We start from the raw sequence: 17,492 nt of genomic DNA, 5'->3' as shown, positions 1-17,492 counted from the left end.
TTTCAATATATCGTGATATTTTGGTGCTAAATTCATAAATACAGTAATTAATACATAGCATTACTGCGTATTGAACTACTTTTTCTGCCAAATTTGTTGTATAACATGATGTTTTGGTGCTTAATTTGTAAAAATATAACCTAATTTGATGTTTAATAGGCTTTTCCTTAATGCCTCCTTATTATCCAACATATTCGCTTATCCAACATTCTGCCGGCCCGTTTTTGTTGGATAAGTGAGACTCTACTGCACATACATATTTACTTTCAATTCTTTTTCTATTTTCCATGCCTAATTTTCATCTCTTTTTCAATCTTTCTCTCGTCTTCACTTCACTATTTCTGCAACAATGTTTTCCTCGCTTTAATTGCACACTAAAGATAACACAATAAAAATTATATGGAAAAAAAAACATTCTGAGAGAATCTGCAAAAAGATCTTGAAGCCCAGGAGCATGTGTCATGATCTCATGGCTACTTGTTTGGGCTGAAATTCAGTAGTGTTGGCTTTACACTTCTCAGAAGAGACAACATTGCCATAAGGGTCGCTTTCCTGTCTCAACTCTCAAGTTCGTGATTCAGCGGAGGGAGTGAAAAATAAACTAGTTCGACATTCTGAGTCTACGAAAAGACCTTGAAGCCCAGGTGTGTGTTGTATGATCTCATGGCTACTTGGCTGGGTTTAAATTAAGTGGCGTTGGCTTTACGCCTTTCAGAGGAGACAATGTTGTCACAAGGAGGAATTTTCCTGAGAAGCCAGATTAGGTTTGAGAACGGAGGGAGTGAAAAATAGACTAATTCAACATTCTGAGAGAATCTGCAAAAAGATCTTGAAGCCCAGGTGCGTTTGGCATGATCTCATGGCTACTTGTTTGGGCTGAAATTCAGTAGTGTTGGTTTTACGCCTCTCAGAAGAGACAACATTGCCATAAGGGTCGCTTTCCTGTCTCAACTCTCAAGTTCGTGATTCAGCGGAGGGAGTGAAAAATAAACTAGTTCGACATTCTGAATCTATGAAAAGACTTTGAAGCCCAGGTGTGTGTGGCATGATCTCATGGCTACTTGGTTGGGCTTAAATTAAGTGGCGTTGGCTTTAAATTAAGTGGCGTTGTCATAAGGAGGAATTTTCCTGAGAAGCCAGATTAGGTTTGAGAACAGAGGGAGTGAAAAAATAGACTAATTTGACATTCTGAGAGAAAAAGACCTTGAAGCCCATGTGCGTGTGGCATGATCTCATGGCTACTTGGTTGGGCTTAAATTAAGTGGTGTTCAAGATGCCCACCGATAACCTCAGATCATGCATATCGTACATCCCTTGTATCTGCAGAAGATGCCTTCCCAAACAGGAAACCACAGTTACTAGCAAACTACTGAAATCATAGAATCATAGAGTTGGGAGAGACCACCTGGGCCATCTAGTCCAACCCCAATCTGCCAGGCAGGAAAAGCACAATCAAAATATCCCTGGCAGATGGCCAGCCTCTGCTTGAAAGTTTCCAAGGAAGAAGCTTCCTCCAAATGAATGAATTCCACTGGAAGTGCCTTGGAGAACCTTGAAAATTCCTAGGCTGTATCTACACTGCCATATCATCCAGATGACCAAAACAGATAATCCGCATTATCTGCTTTGAACTGGATTATATGAGTCTACACTGCTATATCATCCAGACCAAAGCAGATAATCTGTGTAGATAGGACCTATGTTTGAAAGTCGACAACCTGTTGGGAATTGTGGGAGTTGAAGTCCATAAGACCTGGAGAGTCAAAGTTGTTCTATGCCTGATTTCATACTTAGTAGGCCAGACACTGAGCCAACAGTGTGCTGCAGCAGCTTAAAATGCGAATGCGATTCCAATTGAAGGATAGTGTATATGGATGGGAGTCGTAATCTTAATCTATTCTGCTTTGATAGAACCTCACCTGGAATAACATTACGTCCAATTCTGGACAGAAAGGAGATGGACAAGCCCAGGTAGGAGACCCCAAACGTCCATGTGAAGTTCAGACTGAAACTCAGAGCGGATGCTGGACCTCGTTTCACCGAGACGGGGAATTCCTTCCACCCAGCCTCAGGTGTTCCTTTCAGGGACTTTGGCATTCAGAATCCGCTGTGACTTGAACCCAAGGCCCATCGCCAGCGGGTGCCACATTCCCAGATGGCCCCATGTCACCGCTGATTAGGATTACTGGGACACGGCGTCTTGACAGCAGGCCGTTGACCTAATTTCAACACCAAGCATCCCCCGCCCGTCCCCCCAGACTGGCACACTCAGGGGTCTGATAATACTCCGTGCAAGACCATGAACCCTTGAGCTGGAATAATCATATATATATATCTACACTCAGCTTTCCTCTCTTAAACCTTCCTCAAAGTGGCTGCACAATTGCCAGGGGTTGTTTATTGTTATTATTATATCATCATCATCTAGAATGAGGGACTCAAAGCGGATGTAAGGTTGCCAGGGGTCGGTTATTATCATTGTTGTTATTATCATGTTCCCTTTAGAATACTTGAACTGGAAGCCAGGGCTGTGCTGTTGTTGTTGTTGTTGTTGTTGTTGTTGTTGTTGCTGTTGCTGTTGTTGTTAGAGTCTTAAACAATACTCAAAACAGTTGTATGGGTGCCATGGGCTATTATAATAATATTATTATTATTATTATTATTATTATTATTATTGACACAAATCCATAGTATGACACAGCAAATGAGCTATATATGCTGGATTTTGTATTATTAGTATTTTATTATGACACAGCAAACAAGATAGACATGCTGGATTTCGTTTCACAAAACCACAAGTCGAACACTTCCCAAGTGTCTAGGACTGTGTGATTTATTATTATTACATTATTATTATTATTATTATTATTATTATTATTATTATTATTATTGTATGACACAGCAAACAAGATAGACATGCTGGATTTCGTTTCACAAAACCACAAGTCGAACACTTCCCAAGTGTCTAGGACTGTGTGATTTATTATTATTACATTATTATTATTATTATTATTATTATTATTATTATTATTATTATTTTATTATGACACAGCAAACAAGATAGATATGCTGGATTTCGTATCACAAAATCACAAGTCGAACACTTCCCAAGTGTCTAGGACTGTGTGATGTATTTTCGGATGATGCGTGCAGATCCCAGTTGGGTGGCCTTTTGCAGCTGGCAGATCGTAATTTTGTCAATGTCTATTGTTTCCAAATGCCAGCTGAGATCTTTTATTATCTATTATTATTATTATTATTATTATTATTATTATTTGAAACACAACAAGATGAGTCCACAGCAGATTATTATTATTATTATCATTATATTATTATTATTATTGACACAAATACATAGTATGACACAGCAAGCGAGATATAAATGCTGGATTTTGTCTTATTATTATTATTATTATTATTATTATTATTATTTGAAACACAACAAGATGAGTCCACAGCAGATTATTATTATTATTATCATTATATAATTATTATTATTGACACAAATACATAGTATGACACAGCAAGCGAGATATATATGCTGGATTTTGTATTATTATTATTATTATTATTATTATTATTATTATTATTATTATTTGAAACACAACAAGATGAGTCCACAGCAGATGATGATGATGATGATGATGATTATTATTATTATATTATTATTATTATTATTATTATTATTATCATTATATAATTATTATTATTGACACAAATACATAGTATGACACAGCAAGCGAGATATATATGTTGGATTTTGTCTTCTTCTTCTTCTTCTTCTTCTTCTTATTATTATTATTATTATTATTATTATTAGGAACACAATAAGATGAGTCCACAGCAGATTATTATTATTATTATTATTATTATTATTATTATTATTATTATTATTTGAATTTTACATGGGCTTTAAGGTTGCCATGGGTCGGTTATTATCATTGTTATTATAACGTATATAGAATATTTATAGTATACTTGAACAGGAAGCCAGGGGTCAGTTGTTGTTGTTGTTGTTGTTGTTGTTGTTGTTGTTGTTGTTGTTGTTGTTGTTGCTGTTGATATTGTTGTTGTTAGAATCTTAAACAATACTCAAAACAGTTGTATGGGTGCCATGGGCTATTATTATTATCATTATTGACACAAATACATAGTATGACACAGCAAAAGAGAGATATATATATGCTGGATTTTGTATTATTATATTGTATGATACAGCTTTTCTTTTCTGATTTTGTATTATTATTATTATTATTATTATTATTATTATTATTATTATTATTATTATTATTTGAATCTTATGTGGGAATTCTTGACTTCTAAAGCTTGCCTTCCCAAAGCCGTCTTTTTTATGATAAAAAAAGCAACAAGGAACAGATATGTACAACCCAAGAACATCACCCCATTGTTCCCAGGCACAAGTACACAACCAAACCTGTCTGGACAGATGGCCGTGCAGCCTCTGAAGTTTGCCCCGGCTGGATCTACACTATTGATACACACTTTAAGTACTGAGACCCAACGCTATGGGATCCTGGAAGTTGTAGTTTGACAAGGTCTTTAGCCTTGCTTGTTAAATAGTCTGGGCGCCTAGACAACTACAACTCCCATTATTCCATAGCCTTGAGCCATGGGGGTCAAACTACATGGTATCAACATTGTTGGTGTGTCCTAAATCACACTTCCTGCACATAATTCTCCCAGTTTGTTTACACTTTATGTGCCACTGCTTCATCTTCTGGAATGGTGGGATTTATAGTTCATCGGAGAGCCCGAGGGAATACAGAGAATTCCGATATTTGTAAATCATTAGTGAGTTAGATCAGGCCTGGGCCAACTTGGGCCCTCCAGGTGTTTTGGACTACAACTCCCACAATTCCTAACAGCCTACCGGCTGTTAGGAATTGTGGGAGTTGTAGTCCAAAACACCTGGAGGGCCCAAGTTGGCCCAGGTCTGCTCTCCTGTCTTGAACCTGATGGAAGTCAGGGTTGATGGTCCCTATGGATTCTAACCTGCCTCTCCATACTACGCATTCCAGGCTGGAGCCGCTGTGATATAACCGTACAGAGCGGACACGCCTCCCACCTGACGGAGAGGCCCCGCCCCCTCCAGAGGCCCCTCCCACTCACCTGCAGAAGGCGCCCAGGTTCTCCACCAGGTAGCACTGCCCTCCGTTGTGGCAATAGCTGGGGAAGGTGTCGCACACGGACTTGCAGGTGGTGTTGTGCCGGAGGTAGCCGCTGCGGCATTCGGTGCTGTTCTCGCTACTACTGCCAGCGACCGCGTGGTGGAGGTCCCTCCCGGTTTCGGCCGGACGCGGCCTGGGACTGACCGCAGGGCCGCTCCCAGCCGAGATGATGAAAGTCTGCAGCGGAGGGACCAGGAAGTGCCGGCCGGTGGGCTCCGGGTCGTGCGCCGCAGTGGTGGGAGCCTTGGCGGTGGGGACTCGCATGTCGTTCTCGTCCTCCAGGTCCCGGGCCGGCCCTCCTCGCCCGTCTTGCTCCCCGTCGTCCTCTGCGTCCTCCTCCTCCAGGTCTTCCTCCTCCTCCGGCTCCTCCAGGTCCTCCTCCTCGTCGCCATCGGTGTAGAAGGACGTGGTGGGGTAGAAGTCGGCCTCGTCGAAGGGGGTGAAGTCGTCGTAGAGGTCGTGGAGCGACCACGACATTCCCTTGTCCTCCGACGGCTGCCGCTTGGTGGAATCCGGGCCCGGGGCGCCCGCCAGGCCCTCCCCGCCGTCAAAGAGGTCGTAGTAGTCAACGTCGATGATTTCCGAGGCCAAGGGGTCTGGTGAGGGCTTGGGGATCAGGGGGGTCACTGCAGCCGGCGGTGGGGTCTCCACGTCCGGCCAGGACAGGTCCGTGTGGCCTTGCGTTCCCTCCGACGGTGACACGGTGGAGGCCGTCTCCAGCCACAACTCTAACGGCTCCTCTTTTTGGGCTGAGTCTTGATCTTTCGAGGCGGGTCCTCCATTCGCTGTCGACGTGGTCGACGCCTTATCCCCGAACGGGCCAAGGAAAAGGTCTCCCTCGGCATTGTTGTCACCGGAGGGTGAGCTGGTCTGGGGGGCAAACGGGGGGTCCGTCGGCACCGGGGCACCTTCAGCGACACCCTCTTGATTCAGTTGATGTTGGTCCCCGCTGCCGGTTTCCTCTCGGCTGTCCGAAGCAGGCATCCTGGGCACTTCTTTCCAGGCCGTGTCCGGTGCGTCCGGTCCCTCCACCGGCCGGGCGAAGACGGTTGCCCCGGACAACGCCTCCATGGGCCTCTTCTCCCCGTCCTCTTGTCTCCGCTGCCGGGCCCACACAGGCTGCAACGCTTGACCGCCCTCCCAATTCTCCGAGCAGCCCAAACAAAGGCCTGACTCATTCTTCTCTTCCTCCATGAACCTCACCGAGACGCTTGTCCCCGGGGGGCTGTCGACAGCTGGGGTGTCCCCCACTCTTCCACGGACCGCAGGTGGCTTCAGCTGGGATTCCTTCACTCCGGATGCCTGCGAGGTCTCCGAGGCATTCTCCCCGTGCAGTGTGCCGGCGTTCTTTGCCACCGCCCGGCTCTCCTTTCCCAACGAGTCCCCATCATTAGCCGTGGTCTGCAGTTGGCCACCTCTCCAAAGAACCCCTTGGCCTTCGGTGCCGTTGGCGGGCTGCGGGTGCTGCTCCGAGGCTGGGGAAAAACACACAAAGTGGGGCAAAAAGGGGTAAACACATGAGACGAGTGATTGGGGGAAACAGTACAAAATAGGTAAACGGGCAGTATAGGAATATCGGGATAATCTAAACCAGGCCTGGGCCAATTTGGGCCCTCCAGGTGTTTTGGACTTCAACTCCCACCATTCCTAACAGCCTCAGGCCCCTTCCTTTCCCCCCTCAGCATTGAATGTTTGCCATATATGTGATCTGTGAACCACTCTGAGTCCCTTCGGGTTGAGAAGGGCGGGGTATAAATACTGTAAATAAATAAATAACAATTATTAAAGGGAAAAAGCTTTGTCGTTGCAGGAGGGACATCCTCGTTCAATTGGTGGATGACAATGTCCCTCGTGCAACGACAAAGTTTCTGCCGTTCTGTAAACTTTCCTCGTGTCTTTATGATAGAACCAACGAGGAACTGACATTTATAACCCAGGAACAGAAAATATAGTGTAGAAACCAACATAAAGAATACCATATTTTCTGAGTGCAAAGACACACAGCGATGCGGATATCCGGGATATTCAGAATCGGGATATTCGGGCACCTTTAAATGTTGTGTTTTTTGTCCTTTGGTGCAAAATACCAGAGGATTTCCCCTGATGTTGTTTAGCCACCGCCCAACTCCCACCATACTTTTGGTATGTGGACAAAATCCTTCAGTACGTGGATGACACACCCATCACAAAGACATGGTTGCAACTTCTGGCCAGGATCGGGATATTCGCACACCTTTGAATCTCGCGCTTTTTGTCCTTTGGTGCGAAACATGACGGGATTTCTCCTAGTCTCCTCGTCTAGACACCCCCAACTTCCACCATTCTTTCGGTATGTGGACAAAATCCTTCAGTACGTGGATGACACACCCATCACAAAGACATGGTTGCAACTTCTGGCCAGGATCGGGATATTCGCACACCTTTGAATCTCGCGCTTTTTGTCCTTTGGTGCGAAACATGACGGGATTTCTCCTAGTCTCCTCGTCTAGACACCCCCAACTTCCACCATTCTTTCGGTATGGGGACAACATCCTTTGGTATGTGGATGACACACCCATCACAAAGATGTGGGTCAATTTGGGCCTTCCCTCCAGGAGTTTTGGACTCCAACTCCCACCATTCCTCAGGCCCTTTCCTTTTCCCCCTCCGCCGCTTAAGCAGTTTTGGACTGCAACTCCCATGGACATTTGTAAAGTGTGTCCCATTATCGGATAATATTTCCTGGTGTAAACCATGGTGTTTTGGACTTCAACTCCCTCCATTCCTAACAGCCTCAGGCCCTTTCCTTTTCCCCCTCCGCCGGAAAAGGAAGGGGCCTGAGGCTGTTAGGAATGGTGGGAGTTGGGAGTCCAAAACGTCTGGAGGACCCCAGTTTGTGATGAGTGTGTTGTCCATGTACGTGGATGTTGTCCATGTACCGAAGGAACCGCTGGAGTTGGTGGCTAGACGACATCAGGGGAAATCCCGTGATGTTTCGCACCAAAGGACAAAAAACGCGAGCTTTAAAGGTGTGCGGATATCCCGATTCTGAATATCCCGGATATCCGCATTGCTGCGTGTCTTAAGTGGCAGAGGAGGAAAAGGAAAGGACCTGAGGCTGTTAGGAATGGTGGGAGTTGGGGGTGGCTAGACGACGTAAGGGGAAATCCCGCGATGTTTCGCACCAAAGGACAAAAAACGCAGGTTTTAAAGGTGTGTGGATATCCCGATTCTGAATACCCCGGATATCCGCATCGCTGTGTGTCTTAGGCGGTGGAGGGTGAAAAGGAAAGGACCAGAGCCTGTTAGGAATGGTGGGAGCTGGAGTCCAAAATGACTGGAGGACCTCAGTTTGTGATGAGTGTGTCATCCATGTACTGAAGGATGTTGTCCATGTACTGAAGGAACCATTGGAGTTGGTGGCTAGACAACGTCAGGGGAAATCCCGTGATGTTTCGCACCAAAGGACAAAAAACGCGAGCTTTAAAGGTGTGCGGATATCCCGATTCTGAATATCCTGGATATCTGCATCGCTGTGTGTCTTTGCACTCAGAAAATATGGGATTCTTTATGTTGGTTTCTACACTATGTTTTCTGTTTTGGGTGATAAATTTCAGTTCCTCATTGGTTCTGTCATAAAGACATGGGGAAAGTTTACAGAACGGGGAAAAGGAAGGGGCCAGAGGCTGTTAGGAATGGTGGGAGTTGGGATGGCTAGACGATGTAAGGTGAAATCCCGTGATATTTGGCACCAAAGGACAAAAAACGCGAGCTTTAAAGGTGTGCGGATATCCCGATTCTGAATATCCCAGATATCCGTGAGGCTATTAGGACTGGTGGGAGTTGAAGTCCAAAATGAAATGCAGTACAGAATAGGTAAAGGAGCAGTATAGCAATATCGGGATAATCTAAATAAATCCGATTCCCGGACTTCTTGCTCCTTCTTGTAATGCTCCTCGGAGCTGTCATAATGAGCATCATCTACTACAACCGGGATGCTATGAACCGAACAGTGTTTCCCCAGTGGCGAGAAGAAAATAGATATATATATATACATATACAGAGAGAGAGAGAGAGAAAGGAAGGGATGTGCTTTTCAGTCTTGGCAAAAAATAGCATTCGGAGCAGCTCGCAGTTAGTTCCTACACACTGGCTTACTCTCTCCCAATTCGGGTGTAGCGGAGCAGAAGGAAACGCTGGGAGGTGCGGAGAGAGACGGAGGAGAAAGAGGATAAGGGGGGTGTGGAGGCTCGTTTTGGGGCGCCAATATGGGAAACGGTGCGGTTTTGTATGGATTATGAAATATCTCTCCGCATTGTAGAAATGTGGGAAGCATTCGATAGTATCGGGATCGAGGGCGGGGATGAGTATTTTTACACACAACACACACGAAATGCATTTTTAAAGGTTGCCTCCAAGGCTCGTCACAAAGGGAAAGAGAAGAAGGAGGGAATGCAAGGCAGAGATGTGCAGGATGGAAGGAACGAAACAGCACAGAAGAAGGACGGATGGATAGATGGATGGATTTAGGGTTGAGATATAGTGGGTGGGTCCTGCACGCCAACACCGAGAAAAAGGGTTTTTTAATCGATGTCAAGAATGCAATGATTCAAAAAATGTCAGGAATCAATGGATGTATTTAGGGGTGAGAAGAGGTTGGAAATAGTGGGTTTAAGGGTGGGACAGGGTTGGAAATGATGGGAAGGGTCCCCCAAATGGAGGAAACATCACCCCCAAAATGGGTTGGAGCAGACGCTGAAGCATCTCCTTTTTTCCATACCTTGGAAAGAGGGGCGTGCCGGGTTTCGTCTTGCACCCAAAAAATGGAAAATGGAGCCATTCTGGATTAATTGGGACTGGGAATAAGGGGAGGACACGTTGGCCGGACATTGGTCTGGGTGGGTTTGAGAGCGCACCCTAAAAAGGAAGGTCACTCACGACAGCAGCTTGTGGTCCGGTCGTGCCTTATCTCCATCTTTGAAAATGCATGGGGAGACATAGGGGAAGGCAGGTCTCTTTGTAGGGGGTTGCATATAGGGTGTCACCCCCGTTTGAGATCCCGGACCCTTGCTTCCCCCCCCCCCCCAATCCCAGGTTTATTTACCCCACTGTTGCCATGGAGACAGCCCAGGCATCTCCTGTCTCTCAATCTAGTCGAGAGGGAAGAATCATCTGATGGGAGGAGAAGAAGAAGAAGGAGGGGAGGGGGCAAAGGAGCGGCTGGTGGAGACCCCCATGTCCCCCCCTCCTCTCCCCAAAAAGGCACAGCCGGGCATCTCAGTCCCTGGAAGATGGACCAGTTTGATCCCACATTTAAAGAGGGAGGGAGGGGGGGGGAAAGGGGGGAGGGAGGGGGCATGAGAGGAGCCGTGTTCGTGTGGATTTGGGAACACGTGTCCAGCATGATAAGGAAGGAAGGATGGACACCGCCTGGAAGGGATCCCACCCAGACCAAGTGAAAGATAGTACAAGGGGAAAGGCAGGATTGGGGCCAAATTGGATATGCCTATAATATAATAATACAATAAATATAATAAATTCAATAATGAATATAATAATACCAATATAAATATAATAAATATAATGATAATAAATACAGTAATATAAGAATAATATAAATATAATAAATACAATAATGAATATAATAAAACTAATATAAATATAATAAATATAATAATAATAATAATAATAATAATAATAATAATATTAAATACAGTAATAAATATAACAAATATAATACATAATAATATAATAGCAATAATAACGAATATAATAATAAATATAATATACTAATAATATTAATATAATAAAATAATAATATTAATATAATAAATATAATAAAAATAATAATAAAATTAATATAGTAGTAAATATAATATAATAATAAATAATAATATAATAGTAATAATAATGAATATAATAAATATAATATAATAAATAATAATAATATAATAATATGATACAATACTAATTATAATAATGATAAATATAATAGTAAAAATAATAAAATAATAAATATAGTAGCAATTAAAATAATATTGTAATGGTAACATAATACTGAATATAATAAGGATAAATATAATGATAATAATATAATATAATATCATAAATTAATAATAAATAATATAATACAAAAGTTACGTAATTTGATATTAAACATAATAATAAATATAATAGTAATTTAATAAAATATAATAATATATAATAATATAATAAATATAATAATAAATATAATAATATAATAAATACAATAGTAATTTAATAATAAATATAATAACAAATATAATAATACAATAAATATAATAATAAATATAGTAAATATGATAATAATTTAATAATAAATATAATAACAAATACAATAAATATTATAATCATAATTTAATAATAAATATAATAAGAAATAAAATAATACAATAAATACAATAGTAATTTAATAATAAATATAATAACAAATATAATAAATATAATAATAATAAATACAATAAATATAATAATAGTAATTTAATAATAAATATAATGACAAATATAATATAATAAATATAATAATAATAAATATAATAGTAAGTTAATAATAAATATAATAATAATAAATACAATAAATATAATAGAAATTTAATAATAAATATAATGACAAATATAATATAATAAATATAATAACAATAAATATAATAGTAAGTTAATAATAAATATAATAAATATAATAATAATAAATACAATAAATATTATAATAATAATTTAATAATAAATATAATAATAGTAATTTAATAATAAATATAATAATAATAAATATAATAAATGTAATAATAATATAGTAAATATAATAATAATAAATATAATAAATGTAATAATAATATAGTAAATATAATATTAATTTAATAATAAATATAATAATGATAAATATAATCTAAGCTGTGTTTCTCCTTTGCCGGAGAAGAAGACCCCCCCCTCGGCCCCAGTGTTGCAAGCCTGATTTCCCCAAAGTCTCCCCCAATTCCCCGAATTGGGTGGGTGGGTGGGTGGGTGTCGGGTCATGGCAAGCCCCCTCCCTCCCTCCCTCCCGGACCCCGACCCCAGTTCCCGCAAAGGGAGGAAGGCAGGCAGGCGCGACCCCTTCCCCTCTTCCCCTTGCATCGGGACCCCATTCCCGGCGTGTCGGGGTCGGGCTTACCTGCGCGGAGGGGCGCCGCCTGGGCGAGGAGGAGGAGGAGGAGGGCGAGGCCGAGGGGCAGCCGGGGCAGCGGCGGGGCAGGGGCGGCAGGGGCGGCGGCGGCGGCGGCGAGGGCGAGGGCGAGCGGGCGCCCCATCCTTGCAGCCCGGGCAGCGCTGGCCGCCGCCGCCGCCCACACGCCCCGCCCACCGCCCCACACGCCCCGCCCACGCCCCGCCCCCGCCAGGGACCCCAAAGCACATCCAGCCCCACCCGCTTCTGACAAAGCCCTCCCCACAGAGGCCCACTCCCATACCATGGCACTCCCGTCAGGGTGGTTGTATGTTTTCCGGGCTGTCTGGCCACGTTCCAGAAGCATTCTCTCCTGACGTTTCGCCCACATCTATGGCAGGCATCCTCAGAGGTTGCGAGACATGGATGGCACTGTGGGTCTAGACCAATTTCCCTGGAATCCCACCGGGTCCCATTCTGGGCACTGCAACTGAAGGGAGAGGTTGAACCTAAACTGTAAAGTGTCCAGAGGAAAAGAGTCAAGAGCCTGGAGAACAAGAATCCCGATGAGGAGCGGATTAAAGAGTCCAGAAAGAGAGGGAGACTCAAAGGGTCAAGGGCCCCGAGAACAAGAATCCCGATGAGGAGCGGATTAAAGAGTCCAGAGGGAGAGGGAGACTCAAAGGGTCAAGGGCCCCGAGAACAAGAATCCCCATGAGGAGCGGATTAAAGAGTCCAGAGGGAGAGGGAGACTCAAAGGGTCAAGGGCCCAGAGAACAAGAATCCCGATGAGGAGCGGATTAAAGAGTCCAGAGGGAGAGGGAGACTCAAAGGGTCAAGGGCCCCGAGAACAAGAATCCCCATGAGGAGCGGATTAAAGAGTCCAGAGGGAGAGGGAGACTCAAAGGGTCAAGGGCCCAGAGAACAAGAATCCCGATGAGGAGCGGATTAAAGAGTCCAGAGGGAGAGGGAGACTCAAAGGGTCAAGGGCCCCGAGAACAAGAATCCCCATGAGGAGCGGATTAAAGAGTCCAGAGGGAGAGGGAGACTCAAAGGGTCAAGGGCCCCGAGAACAAGAATCCCGATGAAGAGGGGATTAAAGAGTCCAGAAAGAGAGGGAGACTCAAAGGGTCAAGGGCCCCGAGAACAAGAATCCCCATGAGGAGCGGATTAAAGAGTCCAGAGGGAGAGGGAGACTCAAAGGGTCAAGGGCCCCGAGAACAAGAATCCCGATGAAGAGGGGATTAAAGAGTCCAGAAAGAGAGGGAGACTCAAAGGGTCAAGGGCCCCGAGAACAAGAATCCCCATGAGGAGCGGATTAAAGAGTCCAGAGGGAGAGGGAGACTCAAAGGGTCAAGGGCCCAGAGAACAAGAATCCCCATGAGGAGCGGATTAAAGAGTCCAGAGGGAGAGGGAGACTCAAAGGGTCAAGGGCCCAGAGAACAAGAATCCCGATGAGGAGCGGATTAAAGAGTCCAGAGGGAGAGGGAGACTCAAAGGGTCAAGGGCCCCGAGAACAAGAATCCCGATGAGGAGCGGATTAAAGAGTCCAGAGGGAGAGGGAGACTCAAAGGGTCAAGGGCCCAGAGAACAAGAATCCCGATGAGGAGCGGATTAAAGAGTCCAGAGGGAGAGGGAGACTCAAAGGGTCAAGGGCCCCGAGAACAAGAATCCCGATGAGGAGCGGATTAAAGAGTCCAGAGGGAGAGGGAGACTCAAAGGGTCAAGGGCCCCGAGAACAAGAATCCCGATGAGGAGCGGATTAAAGAGTCCAGAGGGAGAGGGAGACTCAAAGGGTCAAGGGCCCCGAGAACAAGAATCCCCATGAGGAGCGGATTAAAGAGTCCAGAGGGAGAGGGAGACTCAAAGGGTCAAGGGCCCCGAGAACAAGAATCCCGATGAGGAGCGGATTAAAGAGTCCAGAGGGAGAGGGAGACTCAAAGGGTCAAGGGCCCAGAGAACAAGAATCCCCATGAGGAGCGGATTAAAGAGTCCAGAAAGAGAGGGAGACTCAAAGGGTCAAGGGCCCAGAGAACAAGAATCCCGATGAGGAGCGGATTAAAGAGTCCAGAGGGAGAGGGAGACTCAAAGGGTCAAGGGCCCCGAGAACAAGAATCCCGATGAGGAGCGGATTAAAGAGTCCAGAGGGAGAGGGAGACTCAAAGGGTCAAGGGCCCCGAGAACAAGAATCCCGATGAGGAGCGGATTAAAGAGTCCAGAAAGAGAGGGAGACTCAAAGGGTCAAGGGCCCCGAGAACAAGAATCCCGATGAGGAGCGGATTAAAGAGTCCAGAGGGAGAGGGAGACTCAAAGGGTCAAGGGCCCCGAGAACAAGAATCCCGATGAGGAGCGGATTAAAGAGTCCAGAAAGAGAGGGAGACTCAAAGGGTCAAGGGCCCAGAGAACAAGAATCCCGATGAGGAGCGGATTAAAGAGTCCAGAGGGAGAGGGAGACTCAAAGGGTCAAGGGCCCCGAGAACAAGAATCCCGATGTGGAGCGGATTAAAGAGTCCAGAGGGAGAGGGAGACTCAAAGGGTCAAGGGCCCCGAGAACAAGAATCCCGATGAGGAGCGGATTAAAGAGTCCAGAAAGAGAGGGAGACTCAAAGGGTCAAGGGCCCAGAGAACAAGAATCCCGATGAGGAGCGGATTAAAGAGTCCAGAGGGAGAGGGAGACTCAAAGGGTCAAGGGCCCCGAGAACAAGAATCCCCATGAGGAGCGGATTAAAGAGTCCAGAGGGAGAGGGAGACTCAAAGGGTCAAGGGCCCCGAGAACAAGAATCCCCATGAGGAGCGGATTAAAGAGTCCAGAGGGAGAGGGAGACTCAAAGGGTCAAGGGCCCCGAGAACAAGAATCCCGATGAGGAGCGGATTAAAGAGTCCAGAGGGAGAGGGAGACTCAAAGGGTCAAGGGCCCCGAGAACAAGAATCCCGATGAGGAGCGGATTAAAGAGTCCAGAGGGAGAGGGAGACTCAAAGGGTCAAGGGCCCCGAGAACAAGAATCCCCATGAGGAGCGGATTAAAGAGTCCAGAGGGAGAGGGAGACTCAAAGGGTCAAGGGCCCCGAGAACAAGAATCCCGATGAGGAGCGGATTAAAGAGTCCAGAGGGAGAGGGAGACTCAAAGGGTCAAGGGCCCCGAGAACAAGAATCCCCATGAGGAGCGGATTAAAGAGTCCAGAGGGAGAGGGAGACTCAAAGGGTCAAGGGCCCAGAGAACAAGAATCCCCATGAGGAGCGGATTAAAGAGTCCAGAGGGAGAGGGAGACTCAAAGGGTCAAGGGCCCCGAGAACAAGAATCCCCATGAGGAGCGGATTAAAGAGTCCAGAGGGAGAGGGAGACTCAAAGGGTCAAGGGCCCAGAGAACAAGAATCCCGATGAGGAGCGGATTAAAGAGTCCAGAGGGAGAGGGAGACTCAAAGGGTCAAGGGCCCCGAGAACAAGAATCCCCATGAGGAGCGGATTAAAGAGTCCAGAGGGAGAGGGAGACTCAAAGGGTCAAGGGCCCCGAGAACAAGAATCCCCATGAGGAGCGGATTAAAGAGTCCAGAGGGAGAGGGAGACTCAAAGGGTCAAGGGCCCCGAGAACAAGAATCCCCATGAGGAGCGGATTGAAGAGTCCAGAGGGAGAGGGAGACTCAAAGGGTCAAGGGCCCCGAGAACAAGAATCCCCATGAGGAGCGGATTAAAGAGTCCAGAGGGAGAGGGAGACTCAAAGGGTCAAGGGCCCCGAGAACAAGAATCCCCATGAGGAGCGGATTAAAGAGTCCAGAGGGAGAGGGAGACTCAAAGGGTCAAGGGCCCCGAGAACAAGAATCCCCATGAGGAGCGGATTAAAGAGTCCAGAGGGAGAGGGAGACTCAAAGGGTCAAGGGCCCCGAGAACAAGAATCCCCATGAGGAGCGGATTAAAGAGTCCAGAGGGAGAGGGAGACTCAAAGGGTCAAGGGCCCAGAGAACAAGAATCCCCATGAGGAGCGGATTAAAGAGTCCAGAGGGAGAGGGAGACTCAAAGGGTCAAGGGCCCCGAGAACAAGAATCCCCATGAGGAGCGGATTAAAGAGTCCAGAGGGAGAGGGAGACTCAAAGGGTCAAGGGCCCCGAGAACAAGAATCCCCATGAGGAGCGGATTAAAGAGTCCAGAGGGAGAGGGAGACTCAAAGGGTCAAGGGCCCCGAGAACAAGAATCCCCATGAGGAGCGGATTAAAGAGTCCAGAGGGAGAGGGAGACTCAAAGGGTCAAGGGCCCCGAGAACAAGAATCCCGATGAGGAGCGGATTAAAGAGTCCAGAGGGAGAGGGAGACTCAAAGGGTCAAGGACCCCGAGAACAAGAATCCCCATGAGGAGCGGATTGAAGAGTCCAGAGGGAGAGGGAGACTCAAAGGGTCAAGGGCCCCGAGAACAAGAATCCCGATGAGGAGCGGATTAAAGAGTCCAGAGGGAGAGGGAGACTCAAAGGGTCAAGGGCCCCGAGAACAAGAATCCCGATGAGGAGCGGATTAAAGAGTCCAGAGGGAGAGGGAGACTCAAAGGGTCAAGGACCCCGAGAACAAGAATCCCCATGAGGAGCGGATTAAAGAGTCCAGAGGGAGAGGGAGACTCAAAGGGTCAAGGGCCCCGAGAACAAGAATCCCGATGAGGAGCGGATTAAAGAGTCCAGAGGGAGAGGGAGACTCAAAGGGTCAAGGGCCCAGAGAACAAGAATCCCGATGAGGAGCGGATTAAAGAGTCCAGAGGGAGAGGGAGACTCAAAGGGTCAAGGACCCCGAGAACAAGAATCCCCATGAGGAGCGGATTGAAGAGTCCAGAGGGAGAGGGAGACTCAAAGGGTCAAGGGCCCCGAGAACAAGAATCCCGATGAGGAGCGGATTAAAGAGTCCAGAGGGAGAGGGAGAGGGAGACTCAAAGGGTCAAGGGCCCCGAGAACAAGAATCCCGATGAGGAGCGGATTAAAGAGTCCAGAGGGAGAGGGAGACTCACAGGGTCAAGGGCCCCGAGAACAAGAATCCCGATGAGGAGCGGATTAAAGAGTCCAGAGGGAGAGGGAGACTCAAAGGGTCAAGGACCCCGAGAACAAGAATCCCCATGAGGAGCGGATTGAAGAGTCCAGAGGGAGAGGGAGACTCAAAGGGTCAAGGGCCCCGAGAACAAGAATCCCGATGAG

The 17,492-nt window shown here is 46.0% G+C and overlaps 1 protein-coding gene across 4 annotated transcripts in view; it reads right to left on the bottom strand.

The window, feature by feature from the left end:
* cspg5 (chondroitin sulfate proteoglycan 5) overlaps positions 1–12,709 on the bottom strand; it is a 35,720-nt gene extending 23,011 nt beyond the window's left edge. For all 4 annotated transcript variants that reach the window (XM_062958113.1, XM_062958115.1, XM_062958114.1 and 1 more), the window contains exons 1-2: positions 12,337–12,709; positions 5,131–6,664 (exon numbers count right to left, since the gene is read on the bottom strand). In XM_062958113.1, the coding sequence (XP_062814183.1) occupies positions 5,131–6,664; positions 12,337–12,694 (1,892 nt within the window). In that variant the 5' untranslated portion in view covers positions 12,695–12,709. The remainder of the gene's footprint in view (positions 1–5,130; positions 6,665–12,336) is intronic.
* Positions 12,710–17,492: the final 4,783 nt, after the last annotated feature.

Source organism: Anolis carolinensis, chromosome 6 (genome assembly GCF_035594765.1).
Source record: "Anolis carolinensis isolate JA03-04 chromosome 6, rAnoCar3.1.pri, whole genome shotgun sequence".
In the NCBI taxonomy this organism is placed as follows: Eukaryota; Metazoa; Chordata; class Lepidosauria; order Squamata; family Dactyloidae; genus Anolis; species Anolis carolinensis.
Note: the sequence above shows the minus strand (reverse complement) of the source record. Positions and strands in the feature narration are given on the sequence as shown.